General features: G+C 42.3%; 2 protein-coding genes across 3 annotated transcripts in view; one reads left to right on the forward strand and one right to left on the reverse strand.

The window, feature by feature from the left end:
* The window catches only part of LOC126559563 (uncharacterized), a 147746-nt gene that overhangs the window by 113284 nt on the left and 18751 nt on the right, over positions 1-15711 (reverse strand). The gene's annotated exons all lie outside the window — the stretch shown is intronic.
* Positions 592-12648, forward strand: LOC126557333 (proline dehydrogenase 1, mitochondrial). 2 transcript variants are annotated; one of them, XM_050213058.1, is made up of 11 exons: positions 592-1051; positions 6388-6509; positions 8904-8990; positions 9080-9270; positions 11000-11064; positions 11141-11319; positions 11404-11578; positions 11662-11823; positions 11906-12097; positions 12177-12354; positions 12443-12648. In XM_050213058.1, the coding sequence occupies exons 1-11, from the start codon at positions 605-607 to the stop codon at positions 12646-12648; spliced, it is 2004 nt and encodes a 667-aa protein (XP_050069015.1). In that variant the 5' UTR covers positions 592-604. The 2 variants fall into 2 exon arrangements, with proteins under 2 accessions (XP_050069015.1, XP_050069014.1); XM_050213057.1 differs by lacking the exon at positions 6388-6509 and adding an exon at positions 7025-7146.

The raw sequence follows: 15711 nt of genomic DNA on the forward strand, positions 1-15711 counted from the left end.
GTTAGTCTCCCCACCTATCCATTATCCTGTTCCTGTCACTCCGAGTGACAGAACAGTGTCAGTGTAGTAGTGGTGGTTGGAAAGTGTGCATTTTGCCTTGTGATAGCAAGGATTCGTCGCCTACTTCGCCGGTAAATTCGTAGTGCTGCTGCCACTGCTACTGTGTGTGTTTGTGTGCATATTTTTGAGCTAAAAGTGTGTCTCTGTTTGTGCTGGCGTGGTTCGTCCTTAGCTCCTGTGACCTGTGAAACAGAGCAAAAGAAAAAAAGGAAACCCGGTGTTTGCGCTCGTGTGAAAGTGTTTGTGGTGAGGTTGGCACCTGCTTGTGTTGTGAGACTGTGTTTTGTACAGCGACTGGTGTATCCTTTGAATGTAGTCTATCCGCCCATACCGGAAGAATAGTCAAATTCGGACGTGGTTGTGACTATTCAGTGTGTGTGCGTGTACGTGTGTAAGTGAGTAAGCGGTGAAGCCGGTTTTTGGGAAACGGATCTCTACAAACCTCCTTCTGGGCCAAACAGAAGTTCTTCGATAACAACACCGGTGGATATTTGTAGCTTATCTTCCAGACCGTTCGTAACAGAGTTTTGTTTCTCGGCTCGGCATGGCCTTCCTGCGTACGGTTTCGCGCTGCAACAGCTTGGTGCCCCGCAAGGTAACCTCCCCAACTGGCAATGGTTGTTTGTCGTACTCGAAATCGGAGCAATTTCTGCGACAGTATGGTATTCATGCGGCCGGCAACCGTGGCCCACTGCCTAGCGCAATACTAGCGGCACTAAACCACCGGCTGGCTGTCGAAGGACACTCGCTCGATGGAGCACGACGCTGGCGATCAACTACGGTGGCGGCTGCATCGCCCGTGGCAACCGGCGCTCGCCAACGGCAGGAGCAGCAAGACGACAATCCTTCTACACCGCAACGGGACCCACTGGACGTGAGCTTCAACGATCCCCATGCCGCATTCAAGAGCAAAACTACGTTCGAGTTGATACGGGCGTACTTTGTGTACGTGCTGTGTTCTTCCGAGTTCCTGGTGGAGAACAACATGAAGGTAAGAACGCGCCGTTTAAGTGGTCCAGTGTTTCGTGGCATCCGAAGGCCTTAGAAATTGATCCAAAATTGCAACAACAAAAACAACAAAAGTATGTCCAAGGATAGAAAGACGACGTTTGCAAAAAAGGCGACCAGCTGTCTTCCGGATTACCCATTAACCATCGTTCCTTTTCCATACTAAAACACCTTCCCCATTCCGAACACACTCACACATGACTTCGCAAAGCATGCATACGAAATCCTCGATTCCGTCCGTAAGCTAACAATCGACCAAACAACAGAATCAAAGGAGTCACTACGTCAAGTTGTGCAAGAAAAGGACCCAAGGCATTATAGTGCGGCGCTTGTTTTGATGGCATTATTTCGAAAGCTATTATGAAAGCTACCCCCAACAGACACCATCATACAAATATCCACATTTGATTGACGGTAATTTCATCTTCTCGTTGTAGAAATCTAGAACATCAAATAATAGAACCTGACGTACATTTACACCACCGCGCATGCTGCAATTTGCACAAAGATAGGATGTCATAACGTCCTTAAACCGGATCCCGATCCCGCTGTGTTGTTGATATGCATGTGATCATGATCGATCGATAGGATACTTATGCATTAACCGGGCCCCTCGGTGACACATTTAGAATCAAGCAGAACTAATCACCGGCCGTTACTCTGCCGATCGTTTATTCTCCCCTGTGAGTTACCAGGGCAACAGACACTGCACTGCAATCCGGTTGCATAATCGTCCTTGTGGTAGCGATCTTCGCTTACAAAGAAGCTGGTGAATGCTGTTATGCAGTTTCGTTGACCGGTGTGGTATATAGCTTGGAAAAACGTTCAAGGGAGGACAACTGCTTCTTCAACTGAAATGGGAATGGAATGGATATAGGTGTCTAATGTTAGGTGGCCACTACTTTTTGCAGTAGTTGTTTTGCCGTTACCTGTACGTGTGTAGGCCGAAATTCTACCTTTTTGATGGTATGCCGAATGATGTGAGCTAAATTTATCCTTAACACTGTGGTTGAGTTTTTAGTTTCGAAGTGTTTTTGCACGAATGTTCAAACAACACATACAGACGAAACACATTATTCTTTTCGGAGATGATGTATCTTACGATTCTTAAATTGTGGCCACGCCATCATACTCAACCGAAAAACGCTCACAAAACATCAACTCGTGCACAGCTGGGGTATGTGGCAAATGTTGGCAATAATAGCTCAGATCCCACCGCAACCGTGCTTTAAAGTCTCGTGCTCATGTTTGGCGATTCGCATGAACAGGATGACCTTTTTTCAGTTTTTTTTTGTTGCTTCACTCCAACATTCGTGAACGAACCCCACAACATACACACGTAGTGTATTTTTGGCACATCGTGGGTTGTTGTTTCCTTGCCTAGATATTCGGTGGTCCTCTTACGGTTGGTAGGAACTTGCGAACAAAACAGCTCATGATACTCGCTGTTGGACGTCACGCGATTACAGAAAGTAGCGAATCATGTGAGACATTTAGGACATCTATCCGGTAGTAGTAGATCGTTGCCTTTGGGTGGTGAACATTTGTGCCCTCAGTTACTTGCTGTGTACGGTCATAGTAGTTACAATTTTGCACTCAATGTAATTCTTCATTGAGCCTAGGTACTCACCTTCCACAAATTGATCAATTCCATTCATGTGGCCTCTCCTTCACTACCCCGAGTTCAATGATAGCAAATTGCTAAATGAGCAATATCACATGATACTGACCGGTTCGATACGGCTCTGACGCATGACGCGCACCGTAAACACACTCACCTGTTTCCAACAACGGCCACACCTACCAACGGTTTGATGCGAGAGTTTGATAAAAGCTGACGTACAATTATGTTAAAATTATCCTTCCATGCTTCTGTTTTCCATTTTGTTGTTGGGTGGCATGGCCGTTTTCAATTCACTCTACCAATTCAAAAAAATAACGCAGGATGTCTGGCGCCCTCACTACAAAACTGGGACAGACTTCATTTACATGTGTGGTAGATCCCATCTAAATAGTCACCCAACTGTGTAAAATGTGCTGGCAAGTGTGGCCCACGCCTGTGTTGTCAAGGCGTGGACAGGGTAAAGAGTTCATTTGTTTTGGCAAAGGACAGCTACCCAGCGATAAACAACATCAAACCCTCCATCCCCTGCTAGCGAATGGAAATGGAAGGCAGAGCAGCTATTTTTGGTGGCACGAAAAGGAGCGATAACCATATGGAGGAAATATTTCGTCAACGATCACGAGATCCTTACATGTCCTTGTCCGGAAGCCTCGTACGGCTTCTTTTGCGCAGAGTAATGATAATTAGTTTTTGGAAAAGAGTCTTAATCTGCCTTAAAGCTAGTCAGATATATTGGCAGAAGAGAAATGTTTTCCACCGGTGCAAACTACAACCAACATTGTTGTCCCTAATATGTTGTATTACATTGAGCTTTACATCAGCCCGAACGTGTGCCAAAAGTCAATCTACTAATGAACCGTTAGCCATAAGGAAATGAATTCGGTAAGGGAGCTGTCAAGTGGCTTTGGTCTATATTTAAACCGATGCAATGATGATGAACTGCTGTGTGCAACCAGGAGATCAATTTAGAGCCGTGCCAACAGCTGAAAAATAAGGTTCAAAGTTTCAAACACTATGAACTTACACCTAAGACCCTAAGGAAAGCGAGAATGAAGCTGACACTGTTTTGATTTGTTATCGGACGAAAATGCTTGCCAAACTGAGTCCTCAAAAGGGGTCAGCCAAGAATGGTGAACCGCTCCGTTAGATTAGCATTATTACTTAGCACAATTATTTGACATGATCACATGATCTTGCTGACCTTATGATGCATCGATAGTGGTTGGTTCTTCTCATGCATTACAGCACTAACAGTAAAGACACGAGCAGCCGATAAACGATTCAGCAAACAAAGACGAGGACATATTAAGTTGTTCGCCTGCTGCAATGCCGAAACACGTTTCTCCGATCCACGCTTCTAGAGCTGGTCGGTCTTGTGACCTACTGCTATCGTTTCACAATCGGTGCAAGGCCCCATTTTGTTACACAGGCATTGCGGACTTGCGGTCGGATTTATTCCATGACGTTTGTGTCGGTGGATTAGGACACGATTTCGCCTTGTCTCCACGTCTCTTTACTTTCCGTCCTTTCGCGATCACATTAATAGCGCTAATTAAACGCGAGTTTCTCGGTGGTGGCTGTAGAACAGGGCATAATATACAGACGCGCCACATCTCACACCTTCACGGTGAGGTAGGATTTTGCGAGAAAATCTTGGCAACCGGCAACGTGTTAAGCTACACTTTGTATCTTTTAGCTATTTACAAATCCTACCTCCAACAACCTCAACATGAAGATCAAGCGTGAACACGGTTGAACGTGTGCACCAGAAGAACATCTGATAATGTGACGACGAATCCATAAGACGATCTTTATCGCAAAGGTAGTGTGTAGGCAGGGGTATATCATAATTCTGCTCACTTGGATTGTGTGACCATGTGTGCAGCGCGCAATAAAATAGTGCTGACCTTGGCAATGCAGCAGGCGCGTTCCGGTTAGCGTCAACCGATGCGGAACCTTCTCTGACGATTTGTGCTAAGACGACAGCGCCGGTCTCGTACGATTGAGCTCTGGGGCGCCAATCGACGACACAGTATTATATGCTGACTGGTAGTCTGTAGTTTTGTGCTTCCTCTAGATACCGCCCTCAACAATACTTCACGCATTCACTCCCCCGCGGGGGGGCCCTGAGTTGTAATCCCAGCCAGTACAACTTAGTTGCATAATGCATATTGCACGTTGCAAGTTGCGATACGTGGGAAGATTGTGTATGTTTGTGTGTGTGTTTTTTTTATCTGTCATCAGCTGGCTCAGCTGGCCAGACAAAAAAAAACACACACACACTTACACACCCCTTCGCTGGTATTGATCGCCGGGCTGTAAAAGTTGCTGCCACGTGCGTCAAGTCTTTGCAAAGTGCTACATAAATTCCGCTGCCCGGTTCAATGATTCACCTACTTGAAGCTGTTACAAATTGGTCCCGCTTTTCGAAATAGATGATTAGCTTCTTCTTTTAGATTTTTTACAATAAGAATAGAAAAAAATGTTCGATAAGTTTTTAGAATATCATTCTGAACATTTTTCCTAACAGTGAGCATGATATCTCAATAGCGCAGAGTTAGTCGTTGCGGACAATCACGTATGACAATCGCGTGACCGAGAGTTGTTGGCTTTTTGTTTGTTGCCTACCGCAACTTCCCACCGGGCAGTTACTTTATTTTACGAGTCTCCAGAATTTGCTTTTACGATCATCACGGTGGCGATGTCTGAATGTTGCCGCGCAACGCCGGCCAAATATAACAAAGATAGAATACAAATTGTCCTGATCTTCAGATGACATTGAACTGCACTGCACGGTTAGATTAGAATCAAGACACACAAAAATCGCGTACGCTAAAGAAGTCGGATCATTTGATTTTATGTCCCAATGATAAAGTGTGCAAAGATTTCGAGGTTGCTCTAAACTTCGTGTGGTCGATTGTTAGTTTTTTTGTGACTCTCCATACACCATTCTTCCTGCCTGTTTCTCCTTATATCCTACATCAAATCTGCGCGTTATTATCTAACCAACATACTGTTAAAATATTGTGTAACTAACAACTGACCAATGTGTATTTTCCTTTCTTTTTTCTGTCTCTCTTTCTCTCCGTTTCGATTCACTTGTTGGCTTGCTTGATACATCTCCACAAACTCTGCTGCAAATTTACACGATATATTGGAAACAAAATTACCTCCACCGAATGGGCCTTGCTATCGTTATTTGGACGGAAAATTCTACACCTTATTTAAACTGATTCGATGTCAAATTGTTCGCATGTCACTCCATTCATCACCATTGGACCTTCCGGAATGACCACATTGGCTTTGTGCTCCATGTATCAAACACCTGCAACTACCACGTCATGACAATTATTACAACAAACGATTCGCATTGGCAATGGAAAACTCTACACACATTAAATACACGCACGTGGTTGTGACATCGATCGTACGCAACGGAAATTGGAATTGGCATGGAATTGGATGAAAAATTTGAAAAACGACAACAAAAATTGGCCTACGATATAATCGTGATGATGATGATAATGGATGCAAAAATGATATACCCGTCTGTCCGTTGTGTGCGATGATCCGGTCCTTTTTGCATGTCAAAACAAAAAAAACCCGCAAATCCTGGTCCCCGCGAACACACAACACCCATATGCATCATCTTCTGCCTGTGCAAAAATCGACCATTCGCGTGCGTCCGATTACAGCTGATGAAAGTTGCGCAAACCATACTCGGCGAAAAACTCTTTACGCTCCTTATGAAGTATACATTCTATGGCCATTTTGTCGCTGGTGAAGATCAGCTCAAAATAGTCCCAACACTGGAAAGGTACATGTAACCGCTAGCGATTAGTAGTATTTCTAATGGTATTGTTTTTCTTTTCTTCCTTTTTTTTTTGTATCTTTTGTATCGTGTTATTTCGTTTCTTTTTTCTCTTTCTTTTTTCATTCCTCATTTATACATCTTGACTACAAAAAAAAAACTATTAAATAACCGTTTTACATTTTTCTACTGGGATCATCGCGTGGGTTGTTCTCTACTTTGACCTTTTTATAAATCATTCAAACATTTGAACATATTTTCTAAATTCAACGTTAATATTCGGTACCAAAAATTCAAACTCACACACATGACGGTTTAAACACAAAAAACACATTCGCAAAAAAATTTGTAAAACTAAACATGCGCTAATGCGAACGGCACACATGTACTATCGTCTGACCGATCATGGATCACCGCCCGACCGTGCAACCCCTGCGTTATCTGCGTCGGTCATATCGGGGCTACTGGAAATCCGGGAAATCTGTGGGATCTTCCTTGCCGATGTACTTCGTTCCCGATAGCTCATGAAACTGATGCGAGCCATACTGGGCGACCGGCTGTTTATCTATCTGATGAAGCAGACGTTCTATGGACATTTTGTGGCTGGCGAGGATCGTATCCGGATCGTGCCAACATTAGAAAGGTGTCTTTTTATTTCGTTGCTATTCTCTCTATACGTTTCCCGTTTGTGAAAGGCGCGTCATACACAAAAACAAAACCCAATGCATCCAAACGAAAATCTACCAAACACACCTTGGTGTTTGGGACGTTGTTACTCCTTGGCTAACTCTGTTGCACTCCGTTCCGGACTCTTTCTGTCTCTCATTTCACTTCGATTTTTCTCTGTGTTCCAGCACAGAAGCGTTTCTGTGATGAAGCACAAACTTTTTTCCACCTTCCATCTGTTTAAAGTACCCATGTGTTCTGTCTGTGTCTGTCCGTCCGAGCGTCTTTCTGTACATCTCGTTGTTTGCCATCTGTGTCGTGTAATGCAAGATTAATTCATCTGAAGCGATACAGTGTGTGTGTGTGTTGACCAGCACGATCATTTTTTCTGCTCCGTTTGTCATTGCTCTTGCACTGCCGAAACACACAATCTGTACAGAACATGATCATACTACATACTTACTTTAAATCGGGTTTTACAGGTTGTCAGGGTGTTCTAACGTGTGCATTAAAAAAAAGAATGGATTTTCACGATTTTTCTGTCGATATTGTTGTATCCTAGTGCGTTTCGTATCGTGTATTTTATGTACAGGCAAAATATAAAAACTCAAGAAGTTGGAGTTCCTGAGACACGTAGTGACGACCAGTTACTACCACTTCGAGCTTTAAAACGTCCTCTCACATAAGCCAATAGTCGAAGACGAACGGATTTCGGTCATCTAAACTAAGTAGTAATAGGGAATTTATTCTAGTCATTGAGGCCAGAGCATTTTTTGAAAGAATGGAGAATATCCTAGATAGGATGGTAGGACATTACATTACAAATCTCAGTGTCCATGTCTGAGACGGAGCCATTCGGCGTGACGTAGAATAGAAGTTCGGAAAGCCTAGAAAAATAAGAAGTATTTTTTTGAAGGCGGTCGTGAAAAAAATTTGTTGCAATGGTTCCCTCCAAAAAATCCTCCAACTTCAGCAGCGTCCACTAGATTTTTTTTCTAGAGGACCTTAGCCAACCATTCCCGACAGAGTGTGAAATGATCTCAATGACCAGAAATAGCAGAGAAAATGCGACCAAATGATCTTATGATAGACATGGTATATGATCCTAATTAATTGCCGAAGTTTTTGAACTAAATTGAATCTCTAGAGCTGTCTGAAGTTGTTTAAATTTTCATTAGCATCAGAAAGTTATTCTATTTTTCGTAATGCATACGTTAGCTCCTCAAGATGTTCTATAGAGCTAAAATGATTAATTGATTGTATAAATTGGCGGTTTTATATACAAACTAAATTGTAATATACATGCAGTCTGTGAGCTATTCGTCTATCCATCCATAAATGCATGAGGTTTGTTGTATTGTAATGACAAAAATACAGACAAGGAAATAAAATTTGATTTATGGCACGATATCTGGTGACATTGAGGGAAATATAAAATGAATTGGCGAATATTATAGGATTCTTTCGATTCTACCGATGGGCTCTTCACACGATTGTGTGCTAGCAGGAATCTCATTTACCATTTTTCGTTTCTCATTATCCATTTTGTGTTAGTGTACAAATTGATTTTGAATTTTTCGAAAGTAGTTTAATAGTTTACCGTAACCGTATAATTTCACACACTTTTTTACTAACATTTTTTCCCATCAATTAAACAACAATTAGAGTAGCATTTACGGTAGATTATGGGCAAAAAATTAAATGTTTTATTCCACACACACACAAACGTTTTAGATTGCGTTCGTTCGGAGTCAAACCAATTCTTGACTACTCGGTAGAGGAAGATCTATCCCAAGAGGAGGCAGAAAAGCGTGAAGTGGAGTAAGTAAATAGATCACAAACACGTACCCCACTCGTCGTAAGTTGAAGTGCAAACATAATAATTACAATATTTATATTTCATTTTTAAGAGCTTCGGTTTCGTCCGCGGGAACCAACCTATCGGAAGATAGTGCTGACTCGCTGCCACAGTACAGCGTAGATAAAACGTTTGCCGATCGGCGATACAAGGTGCAGAGTGCTAGGACTTACTTCTACCTTAATGAGGCAACCTGCGAACGCAACATGGAAACGTTCCTCGAATGTCTTGATGCAGTCAAAGGTTCGTGTTTTGTCGTATGTAGAATATTTTCTTGAACCGAAAAAAAAGAGGCAGGAATTTTCCTAAAAATAATAACCACTTACGTAAAAATCACTAATCAACCTATGAAAGGCAATTGTACGGCATGAACGGGTCCCGAATGTTGCACAGTTTTGGCAAAACGTGTCATGCTAAAAATGAGTTCAGGTCAGGTTACGAATATTCGCTGACCGGCGCTCAATGTGCTAAGGTTGCATAATGAGCGGTTCTTCTCGAACGATGCACTCGTTCGTACTTTGGGGCCGACAAATGCACAGCTGCAGTGAGAAGAATGCTCACTTATGTATGTGAGACATGCTCCACCAATTTGCCGTATTGGGACGCAGCGGCGTGTGTGTGACACACCCGTCATCCGATCCCGGACCGCATTCTACAAAGTACTGACAAAAGGGTGAAGGTCTATCGTATGCTTCTACACACCATCATGAAGATGGCCACGTTGCAATCAGCAGGTCTGCTGCAGGTCCGGGTTTTTTGGAATTTTATTTACTGCTCATCGCGGTGTGTCGCGCAGAGTGAATCAAATTGCAAAAGGATGAAGAAGAGAACTGACGTAGCTACGTTCGGCCTTTTCTCGTACATCTTCTTGTACGCTTCAGTTCCTTCCGGCGACCACACTCGCCGTTCGATATTGCCGAGTCAACCGGCCTACCTAAAGTGAAGTGCAAGAAGAAGTGTTATGTGATCGAGTTTTTCTTTAAAACATGTTATGTATTTCACCACTTCTTTTCTTTTTCAATTTTTGTTGCTATTCGACACAGGAAGAAATTGCAGGCTAGCGTGTGGTAGCCATTTGATCGCCAAATTCAGACAATGCCCTTGGGCACGATGGCAAACGAGTAGGACTATGGAGAACCTACAATTTTCTTGCTGCGATTTTGTGTTCTTCCATCAAAACAGAAACTCGGGGTTTTTTGTCCGTCTGGGACGTTCGCAAACCAAACCTGATTGTGAGATAGTGTGGTTCTGCCATTGACCTTCCAACTATCATTCATTGTCCGGCTTTGGTGTTCCCGGTTAACATGCAATTCCCTTATGTGTTTTTTTTTATTACTCGAATACACTACTCATGAGAAGTCTCATAAAATCCACCTTTTATGGATTATTTTACATTTATTGTCATTATACTAACATAGTTTTATAATGTAGACTGAATCAACGTAACAAAGGGAATTAATTAATAGGAACAACTATGTCACGACGCGAAGATTTCAATACTGCACCTGTTTGACCATCATACGGATACAAACATGGTGCTATGATACGGAATAGCTTGTTTATTCGTGCCAAGTTGGCCTATTTAAGTAACAGAAAGAGAGTGGGCAGAGCGAAGCTGTAAGTGTAGGGTGAGAACAGTTTTCAAATTGATATGGAAATTGTGATGGAAGGGGCAGAGAGTACCGGAAAACTGGTGGAAAATAGGCGGGAAAGATTCTTCATTCCCGTGTGCGAGTGTGTGCATGTCCGAATGTAAGCGCATCAGATGGGAAATTGAGCACCGCGCGAGTGCGTACGCTTTTGGAACATTTATTCCCGTGAGTGCCATGAGTGCCATCCGTCAGCTGAGAGGCTTTTTAGTACAGCCCTTTTATAACACGTTTTGTTAGGAGGATTTCTTCAATTTAAAAGAATTAAAAATTGCTTTAAGAATATAGAACCATTAACTAACAAATAATCTTCCTTTTTACAGGTGCAACATTCGGTACAGGTATTACTGCTATTAAACTGACTGCCCTTGGCAGACCACAGCTGCTAGTAAGTATTTTTTACCTGATCGGATTTAAAAAGCATCAAACAATGTGCTTATCATATGCTTTACTTCCAATTTTAGCTTCAAGTGTCGGAAGTAATTATGCAAGCCCGCCGATACATGATGGATTTGGCCGGTAGTACCGGTAACATTTTAACGCATCACAAAACCATTCAAGATCTCGAACGTTATCTCGGCAACGTGGCCGACAAGAAGGAAGTAAAAGAGTTTCTTACCAAGGTGACATCAGATAAAGATGGGTAAGTACACAGGGAGGGAGAAGAGAGTTTGTTAAAAATAATTCAACCCTTGCTAACGTGTCCATCCGTTCTCTACTTCTACAGCATTCTTCACCTTTTCCCGTGGACCGGTATCATCAACGAGGACTGTCAGCTGAGCGAAACGTTCCGCGTGCCGGATCCGGTAACGGGGCAGATGCGTCGCTTGATCTCAAAGATTCCACCCAAAGAAGAGGAAATGTTCCGTAACATGATTAGACGATTGAATACTATTGTTAAGGTGGGGGGCTGCCTAACCTACACAGTAAACGATTTTAGAATGTGCTTTTTTTTACATTTTTGCTTCGTTACATTTGTCGACAGACTGCTCAAGACCTTGACGTACGTATAATGATTGACGCCGAGCAAACTTACTTCCAACCAGCCATCTCCCGTATTACACTCGAAATGATGCGAAAGTACAACACCGAAAAGGCCATCGTGTTTAACACCTATCAGTGTTATCTGAAGGACACTTACAAAGAGGTAAGAGATGGTTAATTTTATTGTAATTTTTTTTTTAGAATACTTGTGCTAAGACTGTGTTCCTTTTGGGGGTGTTTTGCAGGTCTGCACGGATCTGGAGCAAGCCAAGCGTCAGAACTTCTACTTCGGTGCGAAGCTGGTACGCGGAGCGTACATCGAGCAGGAACGGGCTCGTGCAGCCGCACTCGGTTACGAAGATCCAACCAATCCCTCCTTTGAAGCAACAACCGAAATGTACCACAAAACATTAACCGAGTGTTTGAGACGCATTAGGGTAAGGGATTGTTTTAAACGATTCGTGATTAAGACAGGAAAAGAGGTAATTTTATTGTCCATTTCTCTCGTATCAACAGATTCTCAAGGATGCAAACGTGGATCCGAAAAAGATTGCCATTATGGTTGCATCGCACAACGAAGATACGGTCCGGTTTGCAATCAAGAAGATGGAGGAGATTGGTATCCATCCGGAGGATAAAGTGATTTGCTTTGGTCAATTATTGGGCATGTGTGACTACATCACGTTCCCGCTCGGTAAGCAATCGGATGCGATTTTCCATGGATCAGAGGAAGCCAGATTTAACTTATACTCATATTATCTCGTTTCTGCACACCTCGACAGGTCAAGCTGGCTACTCTGCCTACAAATACATCCCGTACGGTCCAGTCAACGAAGTCCTGCCATATCTGTCGCGACGAGCGCAGGAAAACAAGGGTGTGCTGCAAAAGATCAAGAAGGAAAAACGTCTGCTGCTGTCCGAGATTACCAAACGGCTAGCGAAGGGACAACTGTTTTACAAACCGAAGGGCAAATACGTTCCTATCTAAATGTATGATGCGTACGTTTGTCCTGGTGGTGGTAGACAGAAGTGGCCATCCGCAACAACAACAAAAACACACATGCGCACCGCTATACCCACAGCAAACAGGAATATTGAATTTTTGAAGAGCCACTGAACCTCCTCCTCTCGCTCCCTTGAGTCCTACGTGTACGGCGCATTCTTGACGGGAAGCGAACATGGACACCATTTTTATACTGTACCTTGTGGTATTCTATCAATTTAGGCAAATAATCACATAGTAGTAGCATTGTCCATCTGCCGCGAAATGTGATAAGAACCCGTTTGATACGGGAAAGACGAGTGTCCGAGAGATATTACCATGAACCGTATGCTCCTCCTCCACAACGTATCTTCTTATTCATAGTCAATATTGCTGACTGCTATCGTTCAAATCGTGACCAAACGAGGATTTTTCTGAAGCCCAACCTAGTCGTAGCTTTGAAATCTGTATATAGTTTTGTTGGTTTATATTGTAATGACGATCACAATAATATTTGTGCTGCTGTAATGTGCGCAAGCCCAGTGATTTGTCGTCAAACTTTTTTCATGTTCGAGAAGAGAGCAATTACTAATGATTGTGATTGATCAACTTCAACTCCAATTGCCATTATCTAAGGAACTTTTTTTACACATATGATTCTTCCGCACGCGAGAGTCATTGGCCCATTTATGCCCCTACGTAGTGAAGGAAGTAATTTATTGTATTGGCTTTCTCTTATATGCATACATGTTACGGTAGCATACTTACTTGCTTGTTTTATCAATTCAAACTCACAATAAGGACTGTGAAATATAGTTCTTTCGCGCGTGTGTATGTGATTTCTTGGCGGACAAGGCTTCTTTAAGGTCAACCGTAAAAGTCAAACGAGTCAAATGCGTCCTGCTTTTGGCGCCCTGTATTTTGGTAAGCATCATCATTGAATGTTAGTATTATATATATGCTTATTTCGAGAAGGAAAGACAAACGCGCAAGGTAGGCAAATTTTAGATACTATAAAGCCGCACACCGATGGCTACAAAAATGCAACGGAAACAGACTCACATTTAGCAAACACACACACATATACACACACTTTGAAAAGTGCTGACAATAAACTGAATATGAAAATTCAATTAAATGTGAAACTAAAACAGTTGCTAGCGAACGAACGAACACATATGCGCGGATACATGCACTGGACTGGTGTATTAATGATGTGTAATATCAGTGTGACCCAGTGGCGTTTTAATGTATAACTCTAACTAAACAATGCAAAAATCGCCTTGTGCGCGCGCGTACTGGTGAAATAGAACAAAAAAGTTAGGTGAGAATTTAAACATATTTAAATGTGTGTGTGTGTGAATCAACAAAACTATTACAAAACATACCAAACAAACCAAAACAAAAGAAAACAACACGAACATGCGATACAAATATTTCACAAACCGTCGTTCTTAAATTAAATGTTTACATATGTTCCATATGTTCCGTCGATGCAGCATACGGAGGGAACTGAAGCCGATTAACAAAATATGATAATTACCGAAGCTAGTGATGAATATTATTAAACGTAAACATGATCTGGATTACCGATAAGACACGGGGCACGCATAATATTGCAGAACATTTGCAACAAACGCTAGGGGGTTTTCTGCGAAAATGCCACGCAGGAAACGAGAAATATTTACCATTAATGTTTCTCATGTGCATTGGCGGTTAAAGTAACACACCAGAAGTAAAAAAGGCATACAGGAATAGGTTATGTTGTCACAGCGAAAGGGAGTGAAACACCCCCCTGCCCCTTCCGGAACGCATGGTGTGTCCGTGCGGAGCCGTTGATACTCAATTGAAACTCGATGGAGAAGCCTTCCTGGCGCATGGGTGTAACTGGCACTGTCTGTTAGTTAATTGCAAAACTCTGATCGTAAGATGTGTAAAAATTCTGAGACAAACAATAAATATACTGAATCAGAAAGAACAGCATCACGGTCCGGTTTGGTTACAGTTACGTCTCGCTCTATCAGGATGAAGATCCGAATCAAACAATATTTTTTATCAGTTTTTGGTTTATGAAGAGAACTTATTGTAAGTCTTTTGTACAGACAAAAATATTTGTATATAAATATTAGAAATCATTTCAAATAATTATTCTAAAATTAATGAAATGCAATTGAAAAGGTTAATAACGATCGTTTTGAAATTGCGTAGAACGCTACGTTATCCACTGAACAGTGACATTTGTAAGGCTCTATTCCCACGTGGTTCACAGCGCAGCACCATGCGGTAAAGCAAAACATTGTTGTAAAGAAGAATTACACATGTAATAAATTAAATGAAAATTATATAGATAAATATGTACATCAAAGAACTATTTAGACCCACTGGATTTGGATCCAATATTGGATAAAAGATCGTACTGGTGGCATTTCAGATATAATAACGGTGCTATCTTTCATTGCTTTGCAATAAGCCTTTAATATGTCCTAAAGTTTAAAAAAGCAACAATCAAAATTAAACAAGCTTCGCCACGATCGATTGCTAATATCAACAAGCCTCCAATGCGATGCGTCTAAAAGCATAATTCGCTTTAACTGATCATTGGGAATCACCCACCTGTTGTAAGCTTACCATTCACAGCAAAACAGAATTCTAAAGCAAGCACTTCCAATACAGTAGAAATCCAGCTATTGCCCTTACCCGCGAAACAACGAACGACGGAGGTGGGCCTCTGAACGTTTTGTTTGCAATTGGAACAACTTCGCGGGCGAGCATTGCATGACGTTTGATTGTTTCGCAGATCCACGTGCGTGCGTACGCCGAACGGCTCAAACATCGCTAGCGCAGCATGCACAGCGGGCAGACATAAGGGGGTCCGAGCGGCGTGAGAAAGTTGCACAACACTAGTAGGCCGTAAGCTGACGGTTCTACAAAACAAAAGCCAAGTGATGAGTTGTGGGTTATTAGGGAGAGCCATGTGCCCTCTCTCTGATTACAATCCGCTCGACCTCCTTTACTCAGCCAAGAGAAAAAGGAGGTTTCGATTATCTGATGGCTTTTCATTTATATTCT

The sequence above is a fragment of the Anopheles maculipalpis genome, chromosome 2RL (genome assembly GCF_943734695.1).
Source record: "Anopheles maculipalpis chromosome 2RL, idAnoMacuDA_375_x, whole genome shotgun sequence".
Lineage (NCBI taxonomy): Eukaryota > Metazoa > Arthropoda > Insecta > Diptera > Culicidae > Anopheles > Anopheles maculipalpis.

What these genes read in the sequence shown, in the direction of transcription:
- LOC126557333 (XM_050213058.1), top strand. Translation starts at nt 605, where the DNA reads ATGGCCTTCCTGCGTACGGTTTCGCGCTGCAACAGCTTGGTGCCCCGC. An exon ending in ATGTCTTGATGCAGTCAAAG is followed by an intron (nt 9,271 to 10,999) that starts GTTCGTGTTTTG and finishes TCCTTTTTACAG; the next exon opens with GTGCAACATTCGGTACAGGT. An exon ending in AGTGTTTGAGACGCATTAGG is followed by an intron (nt 12,098 to 12,176) that starts GTAAGGGATTGT and finishes TCGTATCAACAG; the next exon opens with ATTCTCAAGGATGCAAACGT.